Below are 13917 nucleotides of genomic sequence, written 5' to 3'. Positions count from 1 at the left end.
AAATCTTACCAAGATTATTTGTCTTATTTCAAGTCAAAAATGTGTTATTCCTAGTCAAAATATCTCATTACACTTAAAATAAGACATGATCACCTCAGAAGTAACTTGTTTTTAGACAATTGTCTCTTGTTTCAAGTGAAAATTTGCTTGAAACAAGTGAAAATTTGCTTGTTTCATTGGCAAAAATTGTTTCTTGTTTCTAGCTAATTTTCACTTATTTCAAGTGAATTTTCACTTTTTCCACTGGCAAATTTTGCCAATGGAAAAAGACTTGGCTAGGATCAGCTGAAGGGTGAAGAGCCTTAGTCTCTTGCTTATTTTATGTTCTGGTTAATTTATATATCTGTAAATTATCTTAAATGATCTTTTCACAGCTTTTCTCAGATGCTGGTGTGAAAAGCAATAATTGTCCACACAAAAATGAATCTTTTCTGCAGCTCACTAAATTATTTTATCATAATTATTGTATTATTGTCTCTTTAGATTAACAATAAGTACACCTGAGTGAACTGAATCTAACCATGTTGTCTTTGTACTGTCTCCTAGGCGTTCTCTTGCACTTTGATGATCCTGCTCTTCAGCTTCAAGAGCTCTACTTCATCGACCCTCAGTGGCTCTGTAACATCATCTCACAGGTAGCCTGCAAGTCTCATCTCATACTCAGACACACATCATCCTCACATAGGCACACGCATTCATGCACATGCATACTCACACAGGTCACACACTGAAAGAAACCCAATTTCAGTGTCGCATTATAGAAATATAGACGCTTTTGCAGTTGCATTACAAATACCCTGGCAGCCATAGCTTGGTCCATTATGGAGAGTCAAAGAGTCAAATAACAAGTGAATTGTTCAGTAAGCTACAATTTGTTTTCCTAATTTACACTTTGGTAAATAGATAGGGAACGGTGTTTTTAGCCTTAGCTAAGCTTAAGAAAAGTCAGCTCAGTGAGCCTGAAAAATACAAGTGGCACATTTTTGACTTTGGTTGCTGTCAGAAAGCTAATTGAGTAAAGCAACTAATGTTAACCTACAACTACCAACACCCAGTAACTTCTAGCCACACACTATTAGCTTTTGTAAATCAGTGTGTAATGAAGGCAGTTGTAATAAGCACTATGGTTAACTAGCTAATGAGTTGACATCATCTTACTGCAAAATTGATGATATGTATCAGATAAAATGATTAGTAGCCAGGTAAAAATAACACAGTAATTAATCATATATATTTTGTACTGTAAAGGCTGTGCTTCCACCTTAGAATCTCCAAAATGACTATTGGAAGGCATTGTACAACAGGGGAAAAAGCCTCCTAGAAATGCATAACCACACACACACACACACACACACACACACACAAACTGTCTTAACCTCTTTCTAGAAACTGACACTGAAGAGCTGTGGCTTCTGGGAGCATCCCAAAGGCGTGGTGCAGCGCTCAGTGGTGGAAAAGTTCCTGTTTGAGAGCAAATGTTTCCCTAAGAGCCACCTGACCCAGTTCTTCAAGCTGCTGGAGAAGTTCCAGATCGCCCTGCCCTTCGGGGACGACCAGCTCCTCGTACCCAGCAGGTACATTTAAAATCGCAGATAGAATTGTCTGTCATTTTACCCACACACATTTAACGGACACTCACTTCACCTGTTCGGTAACCATTTAATTCTATGCTATACTGTTTTATGACTATATGCTGCATGTACATTGTTGTACACTGACATGTGTAGTCCACTGTCTGTCTCTGCCTACCTGTCTCCCCCTGTATGTGAGATCTTGTTGTCCCTGCCATTAAGAAACTCTCTTTCTTAGACTTGCGAACAAAGAGTTTCTGATTCTAAAGACAAATCAGACTTGTTCACCATCTCTCATCATGCACCCCCTCCTCCCTCCACAGTCTATCCAAACACAGGCCGGTGATAGAGCTGCCTCACTGTGAAAACTCCGAGGTGATTGTGCGTCTGTACGAAATGCCCTACTTCCCCATGGGTTACTGGTCCCGCCAGATCAGCCGCTTGCTGGAGGTCTCCTCCGTCATGCTCTTTGGCAGAGGTAACATTAACTAGTCACACGGCTCCCACTGGTGATGGGATCTGTGGAATATTTAATTTTGAGAGTTGTATGCCCCTATGGGGGATAAATAAAGTGTCATTTTATCTTATCTTATTCCAGGCAGAAAGATGTATATTCTCCGGGGAAGTCGAAATATGAATTTTCCAAATTAATTACTCCACAGTCATAAAATGTAATATACAGTTCGTTTCATGAATTTTTTGTTTCTCTGCTGCAGATTCAGTTGCAGTAGAATCCAAACTGATAAGCACACTCATGGTACTTTCTTGCCCAAAAGTTTCCTGTAAGGCAAAACTTCCCAGCCCTCACTCTAACCATGGTCCTCACTGTAACCACAGCCTGGGAGGCAGCACTGCCTTACAGTCAACATCAACAGTGGGAGCGAAAAAATCAAAAAGCAGTTCAGCCCCTTAGAAATTTTATGAGCAGGGAAACAACATAAACAGCATCAATTTTAGGTTATGCAAGCAACTTATTAGCGGAAAGTCATGAAATATTCCATCAGGGCCACAATGGGAATCCCGACTTACCATACTGAGGACTTGAACAAGCCATAGTTTATTAATAATAATTTGATACATTCAAATTCATAATGTACAGAACATTAGATGTTCTGTTACATAGAAGTAACACAGAACTCCCCATGCAGAATAGGTGATTAATAATTGATTAATAAATGATTGATTGTGTAGTCAGTGTATCAGTGTGTATTGTAATAGCATGTTAACATGTATTACTCACACTGATTGTGTACAACAAAAAAGAGTCACAGTGCTTTTTGTTGAGCCCATAGATTAAGTTCATTCATTGTGATTATATACTTTTGCCTGTGAATACTGTCCAGTATTTCAGATATTTCAGCTCCTCAGTTAGTTGATTTGGCACTTCAGTAATTCATCTTCAGTGTATATATTGCCAGTTTATTATTCAAAAGGCTGTTATGCCATTTGTCAAACTATAGCAAACCAGAGAGAGAGAGCAATACTTCAAATTCATTTAACAGTTAAATTTGGGACACATGCCCTTATATTATGGTGCTTTGCATTTAGATAGCAAATGTGTTTTAGAACTGATTTTAAATCCTCAAAATGAAAAAAGCTCAAAATTGTTCAATTGAGAATCTGTCATAGCCTGTCATTTTATGAAAAACACAAAGCACCTTCAATGAACAAATCCAGTGTTTGGGTAACAGTGTTTTTATTTGCAGCACCTTTCTGCGGCTACAAAGTGTAAGAAAGCACTCAGTCATGGACATACAGTTACTTTTCCTTCAGTATTTTAATGTGTTTCTCATCATGTGTGCGATCCAGAGAAAGTGTTGCGACCCAACCGGATCTACTGGAGGAGAGGTGTTTACTTGAGCTGGTCCCCTGAGGCCTACTGTCTGGTGGAGGCTGCCCCAGCCGAGGACAACCCTGCCAGCTTTGTCAAGGTCACTGTGCCTTGCTCAAGCAAAGGTACTAAGGACTGATGATCAATTAGATGGTCTTTTAATGATCTGCTGTATGCAAAGCTGAATGATATTTGCTTTTTTTTTTTTTCAGCAGTAGCTTTCTTATAACATTGCAGTAAATAATGACGATGGTAGTGATAATTCTGAGCAGTGTGTGAGAAATTATCTTGATGTTGATGAAGGTGGAGGTGACTGTAGTAGTGATGATGGTGAAGTTAATGATTAGCATGACCTTGGAAATTGTCATGAAGGTGGTAGTAATAATGATTGAGTTGCGGGTGATGACAGGGATGATGCTGATGGTTATGATGATCTGTGTTGATGGTTATCCTTTCTAACGGCTACTTGTCCAAGGTCGGATGCTGCTGGGTCAGGTGGTGGACCACATCGACTCCCTGTTGGAGGAGTGGTTTCCCGGCTTGCTCAACACTGATATGCATGGCAGTGGCGAGGCCCTGCTGAAGAAGTGGGCTCTCTACAGTTTCAAGGATGGTCAGGAATGGAGCAAGATCTTGCTGGAGGACCTCTTTACCCATTTTGACAATGGTACATCCTATCAAAAAAAAAATCAGCTGTACTTTTTTCAACTGAATTAGGACCATTTTGCACCACTAAATCCAAAAATGACATCTGTTTTTCTCAATCAGGTCAGGTTTTTTTTGCTAATTTGATTTTGAAAAATTTGATCTTCTCACAAAATTGATTACATTTTTGTGACTTAATCAGTTGATTTTTTATATAGTTCTCAAAATAGGTTTTAAGAGAAAAAAAAAACATTTTCTAACAGGATGTATTTATTAAGTGTTACAAACTTTAATTCCTGTAAATTGAATAATAGACATTGATAAAGGTAAGTACATGTAAATTGAACATTAAGTCGTCATTGTGCAAAATTCAGGGCATGAACTTTCGTTTCTTCGAACCCCTCGAATGCTCAGCAGCAGGGATGTCTCTCTTCAGAGTCCAGCAGTAATTAGCCATCATGACTGCATCCCAGCGTCCCTGATACCTGGCCTCCATCTCTTTTATGTCCTGATGGAATCTCTCTCCCTGCTCATCACTCATTGATCCCAGATTCTCAGGAAACCGATCCATATGTGAGAATAAGTAATGCATTTTGATGCTCATGTTGCATCCAAGGTTTCTGAAAGCAGTCAGCATATTGGTGACAAGGTCTGCATAGTTCCTGGCCTTGTTGTTGCCAAGAAAGTTCTTCACGACCAGAACAAAAGCCTTCCATGCTTCCAGTTCCACTTCGTTCATTGAGTTTTCAAACTGAGGATCTCTGATGAGCTGACGGATTTGAGGACCATCAAAGATGCCAGCTTTCAACTTCTCTATGGTTAATCCTGGAAAAGCATGGCACAAGTAGGTGAAGCAGCCACCATCCTTATCTAGAGCTTTGGTGAACTGTTTGATCAAGCCGAGCTTTATGTGCAGTGGTGGGAAGAGAATCTTGTCTCTGTCTACCAGAGGAATGTTGATGACATTCTTTTCTCTGCAAGGCACCAGTTCCTGCCGCACCGGCCAGTCCTTCTTTGTGTAATGCTGAGCAGTGTCCCCACTATCCCACATACACAGAAAGCATGGGTACTTGGTGAAGCCGGACTGTTGCCCCAACAAAAAATTTACCATCTTCAGGTCAACACAAATAAAAAGTAAAATCTTCAGAATTTGTTTATTGCAAGAAATATGAAAGAATTTTGTATCATATGACGTGAAAATGCCCATAAATGTAAGCAAAAATGTTAAAAAGCCAATATGTAGCATAGTTCAGAAAGTTGACCTGATTGAGCAAAACCAATGTGATTTTTGGATTCAGCACACCAAAATTATCCTAAATCAGCTCAAAAAACTTAAACAATAAATTTGTTGTTGACCAGTGTTATTATCCCTTTTTGGTCCCCCAAAATAAGGTAAAAAAGACTTCAAGTTCAGTGTCTCAATCTCTAGGAAGAAAATTATGGAAACTTGAACTCGAGACATTCCACATGTGTAGCATTCATGATTTTAAGAATGACCATGCTGTCGATCACAGATTTTCTGTTGGTGAACCCGGAGGACTCGCGATGCACACTGCCCATCTCTCAGATCGCCCCTGACTTGACACTAAGTGACCAGGCTGCAGAGATCATACTGGACAGCGAGGAGCTGGATGTAGACCTCTCTAAGGAGAACCGATTGGGTGGGCCTACGCTTTTCCTTTTTATAATCATTGTTGTTATTATTAGAAATGAATAATGAAACTAAAAGGTGCAAGACAAGGTTATCTGTTGCTTTCTTTTCCATCTCCTTTTTTTCGTTCCATGCATGCACTGGTCATCAGTTTGTCGTTTTTTGTTGAGTCTTTCTGTTTGGTTTCCAAAAGGTCATAACTACATGCAATACACCGTATGCATGTTTTAAAATATATTGCTGACAGGCGATGGTGGTTTCGGAACTGTTTATCGAGGAGTCTACAAAAAAGAAGAGGTAGCTGTGAAGATTTTCAACAAGCATGCATCTGAGCTCTACATCCACAGGCTCCTCAGACAGGTATTGTTGAATATTTGCTCTAGTGGTTACAGACAGAGCTGTAAGCCATTCTCCTAAGTTAGCCCATATTTAACTTGCCCTACTACTACTGACAACAGTAATTGTGGGGGGAGGGAATCAAACTGAATGAAGCCTTCTTCAGTCAGGCTCTGGTTCCCTCTGACATTTCACATCCTCAGCTCTCCACCCTCTTCAATGTTTTTTTTTTTTTTTTTTCTTCAGGAGTTAGCAGTGTTGGGTCGCCTCCACCACCCCAGCCTGGTTGGCCTGCTGGCAGCCGGTTCTGCCCCCCACGTCCTGGTTATGGAGTTAGCTCCACGTGGCTCCTTAGACTCGCTTTTTGAGCACGAGAACGGCAGCCTCAACCGGAAACTGCAGCACAGGATAGCCCTGCAGGTGGCGGACGGACTCAGGTATAGGCTTAGGGAGTAATGAATCACATCTAATGGATTATATTATTTAGATTACAAAAACTGTAACTCATTTTTTAAAATCATTTTATCAGTTAGGACGACTGATAAAATTATTTTTAAAAATGATACATTTATAAAATTAACTAAATTATTTGCAGTTCTGGAGTTCACATGTTATTTGTTGTTGTGAGTAGTAATCCCCGCTGAGATTACGATTTATTTGAAAGTAATACTTAACACCAAGCAGTTTCAACCAAATTCAATGGGAAAACTAAAACTAGAAAAAATATGGAATTTTAAAAAGTAAAACTGTTTTGTGTGTGTGTGTGTGTGTGTGTGTGTGTGTGTTTGAAAAGCTACCTCCATTCATCGATGATCATCTACCGAGATCTGAAGCCCCACAACGTCTTGCTGTTCAACCTGAAGACCAACTCTGAGATTATTGCCAAGATTACTGACTATGGCATCGCTCAGTACTGCTGCAGCATGGGTGTGCGAAGCTCGGAGGGGACGCCAGGTACGCAAGAAACATCCTCATGTGTCCTGCACTTTACAATTACATTTTAGGCATCTGGCCAAATTCTTATCTAGATCAGCTAACAGATATTTTATGACTCATTCACTGTGGCTGCGCTTTGCAATCTGAAGAATACTGTTATATCCATTAATATTGACGGTGGCATGTGGCACTCAAACAAATTAAATTCTCAGTCCCTTCAGGTGAATGTAAAACCATTGACATGCCATAATTCCTTTGATCAGTTCATGTTTCCAAATCTGAATTCTCAGAATAAAGTAGAACAAATTTCACAGATAAAGACTTGTTCCAATTTATAAGCTTTTCTAAGTTTGTGAATGCTGGATATTTCTACAGTTTGATTTGATTAAGTATGTGCAACAATTCACATTTTACACCTTATTTTATATTTTGATCACTGTGCATCACTGTTGTTTCACTGTGTATTTGGCAGGTTTCCGAGCGCCAGAGGTCGCCCGTGGAAATGTGATCTATAACCAGCAGGCTGATGTGTTCTCCTTTGGCCTGCTCCTCTATGACCTTTTGACCTGCGGCGAGCGCATCTCTGATGGCATGAAGTTCCCCAGTGAGTTTGACGAGATCGCAGTGCAGGGGAAATTGCCAGGTAAAATTTCAAGAGTTCATTTGCAAAATGCTATTCATCCACTTGAGAAAAATGTGGTCAAACAAGTGCTTACGTTCAGGAACAGTAATTTTCCAAGAGGTGACATGTTCAAACTATGCTGTCACTTACACTGTATTTGTCCATATCTTAAATATATATTGATGGCTTTTAGTAAAATAAAAAGATTTGCCATTTCCAAACAGTGCACATGATGGATTAATTGATGGTCTGTAGATGGCACTGTTTACCAGATTTTATATGCCTGACATTTTTACTTCAAACAACTTCAGTAATTTAGCACAGTAATGTGAAGTCACCCACAATGCTGGTACTACAGAAGATACTGGACTGTTATGGACATTTATAAAAAATGATATGTACATACATGTGTACTTTGTACCACATTCAAACCAAAACTATGATACATGAAATGTAAAAAGCCATCCATTTTTAGATTTTAAAGTAAAAGAGCATATGCCTTGTCCACAGACCCAGTGCAACACTATGGCTGCTCCCCGTGGCCGGGCTTCCAGGCTCTGATGAAGGACTGCATGAAGGAAAGTCCTCAGGATCGGCCCACATCTGCTCAGGTTGGGAGCTAGAGGACTGTTGAAGGGGTGTGCAAGCAGACACCGTGCGTCGGAGGCTTGGCAGTCCTCGTTTGGATTTGTTTTATTATCAAGTGGTTAAATAGCTACACATGTATAGACATTGTGAACAGTGGGCTGCTCCACTGCCTGTATGAGGTTGGCATCTAAACTGTTACAGTCCACAGTTTTGATACCAATTGGGGCTGCTCATCCCAAATGATACTATCATGAGGAAAAACTGTAGCTACTGTTTCTATTGTTATAATTTCAATTGGAGAGAAAAATCAAGGGGCAGTCTTTTCCTCAAGGTCCCTCACAAGTAGAGCATGATTCATGACTCTTAACAGCCAATGAAAACCAGTTCAAAACCCCCGATCAAACAGCAGGTGTTTGTTGTTTTTGTTTGCAGGTGTTTGACAGGCTGAACTCGGGGGAGATGCTGTGTCTGATGAGGGAGTTGGTGGTTCCCAGGGCTTCCAGTGCTGAGTGCTTCACCGTGGGCCCCGGCAGCAGTGATGGCCCCTCGTCCTGCAGCCCCAGGGCCTGGCTGGGTGGAGGCAGCAGCACGCAGAGAGTGGGCTCTGTCACATCCATAGACCTGGACATCAACACAGTCACTACACAGGTACTACTCACAGCACTAAATACCTCAGGGAACAATCACGCTTAAACTGTGTTTTGTTCTTTTGCTTTGCTTTGTTTTAGTTCATTGTACCCAATTACGAGCAAATCAGTGGTTGTAAACAAAAAGCACATGGTCCAGTACACAAGCGGCTTATCTTTTGGACAGAGTTTTGGTTATCCTGCTAGGGTTAGAGATTTAGGCCAAGTCCCTGTAACTTAAGCTAAGCATGATGGACTTATTTGCACTTGTTGCTGTAATATCTCTTCTCTGGAAATATTACGGCATTTATGGTACATTTTGGGGTTGATTCTTGTAGCTGGCTTGGATTATGTTGTCATTCAGAACAAACCACTCGAGTCCTCTCAGAAGAGGAGCAACACCCACCGAAATCATTGGAATTGACTGTCTACTGCAGCCATAACATCACATAGGTTATTACTTACAAGGTGGTTCCCTCCCTCCAACAGGAGATTGACACCAGCCCTGTCCTATGCCTGGTCATAGTCCAAATTCCAGAGGAGGCCTGTGATTGGCTGGTGGCGGGGACCCAGTCCGGCTCCTTGGTGGTCATCAACAGTCGGGACATGTCGACGTGGCACCACCTGCAGAGTGTCACCGACGCTGTCACCTCACTGTTCTTCCACACACACCCGCGTCGCTCGTGAGTAGCCTTAACGCAGTTTAGAAGTCCGATCAGCGCTCACTGTGCAGTCTCCTCCAGTCTTCTCCAGTCAAAAAGTGAATACGTAGAAAAAGAAAAAAAAAAAACACCTTTTGAAATGGGAAAATAAGAAAGTGAAGATTAATAAGGTTGGGTCAGATGTCCAGGTAATGATCTTAACATAAGATTGCAGCTGCAGCATTCACATTGTGTGAACCTTGTTGATGAAGAAAGTCCACATTATGTGCACATGTGACACAAGATACCTTTGCTGAATCTATAATAACCTTAAAATGTTGCTTTTCTCTTCCATGTCATTTTAGGCAAAGAAAGAATTACTTGCTAGTTGGGACGGCTGATGGAATTCTTACTGTTTATGAGGACTCTGCTTTAAAGGTAAATATTGAATGTTATTGATGTGTTATTGATTGATTGATTGGTTGATTGATTGTAAATAATTTTAATCCACCAGGGATGCCCATACTAGAAATAATTGCATATTGAAACTTAAAGGCATCTGGGAGAACAGGATCAAACAGTGGCATGTTATTTGGTTTAATCACTGGGATATAAAACTGACAGAACCTCATTATACTTCACTTTTCTCCCTTGCAGAGTGAGAATGGCCAGCCGGTGAAAACCCTCACCATAGGGACTGTCAACACACCTGTCATGTGTCTGGGCCAGTCGATGCACTCGCTGGACAGGACGTCGATCTGGGCCGGCTGCGGCACCAAGATCCTCTCATTCGCCGCGGACTATGACGTGTGGAAGACCATCGACACCAGACCCAACCTCATCTTCCAGTGAGTTCATGTCACTCTGGGAAATATGAGGCGGCTCGAATCTGAGGGTTAGTTAAGTAGGTTTGAAACCGGGAAATGTGCACTGATCAAAACCTTTCCTTTCAAAACAAACAAACAAAAAAAATGACTGACAGTATAAACTCTTCAGCTGAGTTATTGTACTTTGTTAACATAAATGTGGATTTTCCTTCCATTAGAATAGAAAAGAAGTTGTGATTTGGACCTGATTTTACCATCTTCAGGATTGATGTTAAGGTTAATTAGATTAAGGTTTAGCCTGGGTCAAAGGTCACGATTAGGCATGTAGTGGAAAAGAGCCTTGGGGTTAGTGATTGAGTGTATCAATGATTGAGTGTATCAATGTTACAACTGATTTGTGTGTGTCCAGGCAGCAGCGGGCGATGGGCAGCGAGGCGTGTGTGTCTCGTATGGTGGTGGATAAACACGTGTACCTGAGCAAAGCTGGGGCACCGACGGTCGAAGTGTGGGACAAGAGGAGCGAGAGGATGCTGGACTGCATCGACTGTGCTCAGCTGATCAGGTACACACACACACACACACACTGGCTCTATCCTTTGAACTCATTACAAATAGTTGGTTGCAATAAGAAATCTAAGTCTTGATAAGAGAATCAGCCAAATGCAAATGTGCTTTGGCTTGTTTGAAAGTTTGAAGAAAATGAACACACATATAATACAAAATATGCAGTACTTACCTGTAATGCTTAAATAACAAAAAGATAATAGTCTTAAATTTGGTTAAGATTTGTCTTGAGAAGGTCCTAGGAAGTATTAAATTTACATGTCTGATACGTCTAGACACCCCGTTGCATAACTTTTCATGTTAATGAATCCCTCTCCCTCAGGCATGACTCTGGCTCGAGAGGCAGAAAGGGCAGCATGGTGGAGCACAGCAAAGCGGCTCCCACCTGGGCCAGAGTGAAGGCCCTGCTGGTGCAGAGCAGCACTGCCCTGTGGATCGGCACTAGAGGGGGCTACCTGCTGCTGCTGGAGCTTTCCAAACATCAGGCGCTGCAGGTCATCGGACCCTGCGGCGAGTCCATCCGCAGCATGGCCTCTGCACTCATAGGTGGGTGGTCTTTGTGCATTTATTTTTATGTCCCACTTAACATGATACATGGTATACCGCACATTTTGTCGTCACAGTGGCGTCTGTGTGTCTGCCTGTGAGGAAGCACATTCTTGTCAATACAATAATGTGTAACCAAAACATCTTACTTACACCGCAGGTTCCTCCTGTAGAGTAGCGGTTAAAAATACTAGAATTTCCTCTTTAGTCGGGAATGCCGAATTAAAAGCCAGTTAACAGGCGAGTCTCTTTTATTGGCCGGATATGGCCACATGTTTTCACAAATAAACACCGGCCCCAAATAGAAGGCCATTTTACATCAAATAATCACATCTAATCACAAAACTGTGATGCATCAGGCTGTTTAACCCACCGCTTAGTAACAAACTACAGATAGGGACAGCTTCTCCTACCAGGGAGAATCCCAGTTAATTAGAGAATAGAAAAACCTATATAAATTCTGTGTTTTTCAGTGCATTCAAGGGGTTATTGAGTGTGTCTGGGGGTATATTTTCCTGCAATTTGTGCTACCATAGCAGCGGTTCATGTCGCCATTGCTTTTGAAAACATTAAAGAAAAAAACTTTGGTTTACCTGCACACAGCCATGAGGACATGCTTATGCTTCCATCCAATGCCATTTTTTGTAGGACAACTTTAAGATTGTTCGTTTTTAAATCCAGCAATACTTTATCCCGCCAGATCAAAATGGAGAAGAGTTGTTTCCAGTTACCTCTCATTTCCTAGTGTGCTTTTCTCTACTTTTATGGAACGGAGGCTCGTTCTTTTCTCCAAGAATGCAATAATTGTTGAGAGAGAAAATGAAAGAAAATGTATAAAATCAAAAAGATGCGATTCTCAGTCGGTAAGAGCACAATGCAGCACAGTGTATAATACAACTGTTCTCTTTATTTTACACTTTTCCTCACAGTCTGTCGTGGTGTTGGTATTCCAAGAAGTGTGAAAGTGTCTGTCTGTGTGCTCATGGTTTGCTTGCATAGTGAATTGCTCCATTGGTCTGCATTAGCTTGTTTTCCCCTTGTCCTTGTTTGATCTGTTGTTCATTTCCATGCATCTAAGACTGTCAGTCCCATAATTCTTGTCCAGTCATTTTGATTTCCCCATGCAGAGTTATATTTGAGAGTGATTATTTAAACTTTGCTAATATTTTTTTCACCAACAATAGAAACACTAAACCGGAAGAATGTGGTGCTGGTGTTGGGCAGAAGACTCTCACAAGACAAGAACCAGCCTGGTGAGACTGATGCCTTACTGTTTTGATCTCGCTCAACTCTTTGAGGAAAATGAATGCCTTGCCGTGTGAGGTTCTCTCTGTAAGTGGACAGTGTGTGTTTTTCTCCACTTGTAGATGAGGAGTCCGTGCTGATGATGTGGAACAGCACCCTGCCGTTGGAGGTCAAAGACCTGAACAAACATTGTGAGATGAGAGAGGAGATAGCGGCCAAAATGAGAGAGCAGCTCCACCATAACTGAGCCTCCAGCTTTGTATGTATGTATGTATGTTTTATTCCCTTTTCAGCTTGGTTTTCAATTCACGTCTTTGTCAGTATGTCACTGGGTTTCTCTTAGTATTTTAGCATGTGCTATCTGTGGAGCACTTTGTGTGTGCCATAAAAAGTGGTTGCTGTACAGATACCAGATGTGATAATAACCTCTACAAGTGACATCATAACGTCACAATCAGCACTAATGACCACCTAACAATGACCTATTTTTAAAATTATTTTTTCAGAATGTACAACGAAAAGGGATCGAATCTCCAGTCCGTTAAGTGTCAGTAGTACACGTTAAAGGAGAAGGTTTACCTCATTTTCTGACAGCCATAATTTTTAGTGCACTGACCCTGAAAGACCAAGAAGTAATTAAGCCACCACAAAGTAATTGCCTATTACACATATATTTGATTCCTTAACTGTCTTTTATGGTGCACACTTATGAAATAAGGTGTTGCCGGATGTAGACAATCTCTGTGTAATTTTGAAGACGTTTTTAAAAGGGACACAGATCTAATTTGTGTTGTTGTCAGGGCTGTGGCAATACTGATGTGCAGGAAAACCTATTCGTCCTGAGGAATACAAATGTTTGTTTACCTGTGATATGCTATAAAGCCAGAAACTGGAATGTAAGCCAAAGGAAAAAGCCTCTCAATGCCTATATTTGATTATTTATTCTCATGTCTGTTTTTGTGTTTACCAGTGAGCCGATTCACTCCAGTCCAATGCTTTGTACAGGTTTTTTTAGTTCATGTTTTTTAATTCATGTTATGTAATGTCAGTGTTTTTGATGTTGTCAGACAGAACACATCAGTAAAATATTTTATGTACCATGTTGGCTCTCTGTCCAAGTTTCTCCTCCCTTCCAGAAAGAGCGTATTTCTTCATATAAATCATACGACGATGGTATTTTTCACACGTGCCAGAGAAATCATGACCTAAGTACTGAGGATGACCTTGAATACTTGACCTTATCTTAAAGAGAAAATGCAGGCAGATGGAAAATAACAGACAGAAACAA

At 40.9% G+C, this 13917-nt stretch overlaps 1 protein-coding gene across 1 annotated transcript in view; it reads left to right on the top strand.

Annotated features, from left to right (window-relative positions):
• lrrk2 (leucine-rich repeat kinase 2) overlaps window positions 1-13729 on the top strand; it is a 45345-nt gene extending 31616 nt beyond the window's left edge. The window contains exons 33-52 of the mRNA XM_030054048.1: window positions 547-635; window positions 1387-1574; window positions 1895-2049; window positions 3381-3527; window positions 3878-4069; window positions 5562-5708; window positions 5946-6058; window positions 6281-6471; window positions 6828-6988; window positions 7443-7613; window positions 8103-8203; window positions 8613-8828; window positions 9296-9489; window positions 9813-9885; window positions 10105-10295; window positions 10684-10836; window positions 11161-11384; window positions 12569-12637; window positions 12752-12892; window positions 13136-13729. Of these exons, the coding sequence (XP_029909908.1) occupies window positions 547-635; window positions 1387-1574; window positions 1895-2049; window positions 3381-3527; window positions 3878-4069; window positions 5562-5708; window positions 5946-6058; window positions 6281-6471; window positions 6828-6988; window positions 7443-7613; window positions 8103-8203; window positions 8613-8828; window positions 9296-9489; window positions 9813-9885; window positions 10105-10295; window positions 10684-10836; window positions 11161-11384; window positions 12569-12637; window positions 12752-12876 (2900 nt within the window). The 3' untranslated portion in view covers window positions 12877-12892; window positions 13136-13729. The remainder of the gene's footprint in view (window positions 1-546; window positions 636-1386; window positions 1575-1894; window positions 2050-3380; window positions 3528-3877; window positions 4070-5561; window positions 5709-5945; window positions 6059-6280; window positions 6472-6827; window positions 6989-7442; window positions 7614-8102; window positions 8204-8612; window positions 8829-9295; window positions 9490-9812; window positions 9886-10104; window positions 10296-10683; window positions 10837-11160; window positions 11385-12568; window positions 12638-12751; window positions 12893-13135) is intronic.
• Window positions 13730-13917: the final 188 nt, after the last annotated feature.

Source organism: Myripristis murdjan, chromosome 6, assembly GCF_902150065.1.
Source record: "Myripristis murdjan chromosome 6, fMyrMur1.1, whole genome shotgun sequence".
In the NCBI taxonomy this organism is placed as follows: domain Eukaryota; kingdom Metazoa; phylum Chordata; class Actinopteri; order Holocentriformes; family Holocentridae; genus Myripristis; species Myripristis murdjan.
This window is presented reverse-complemented; position numbering and strand designations above follow the sequence as displayed.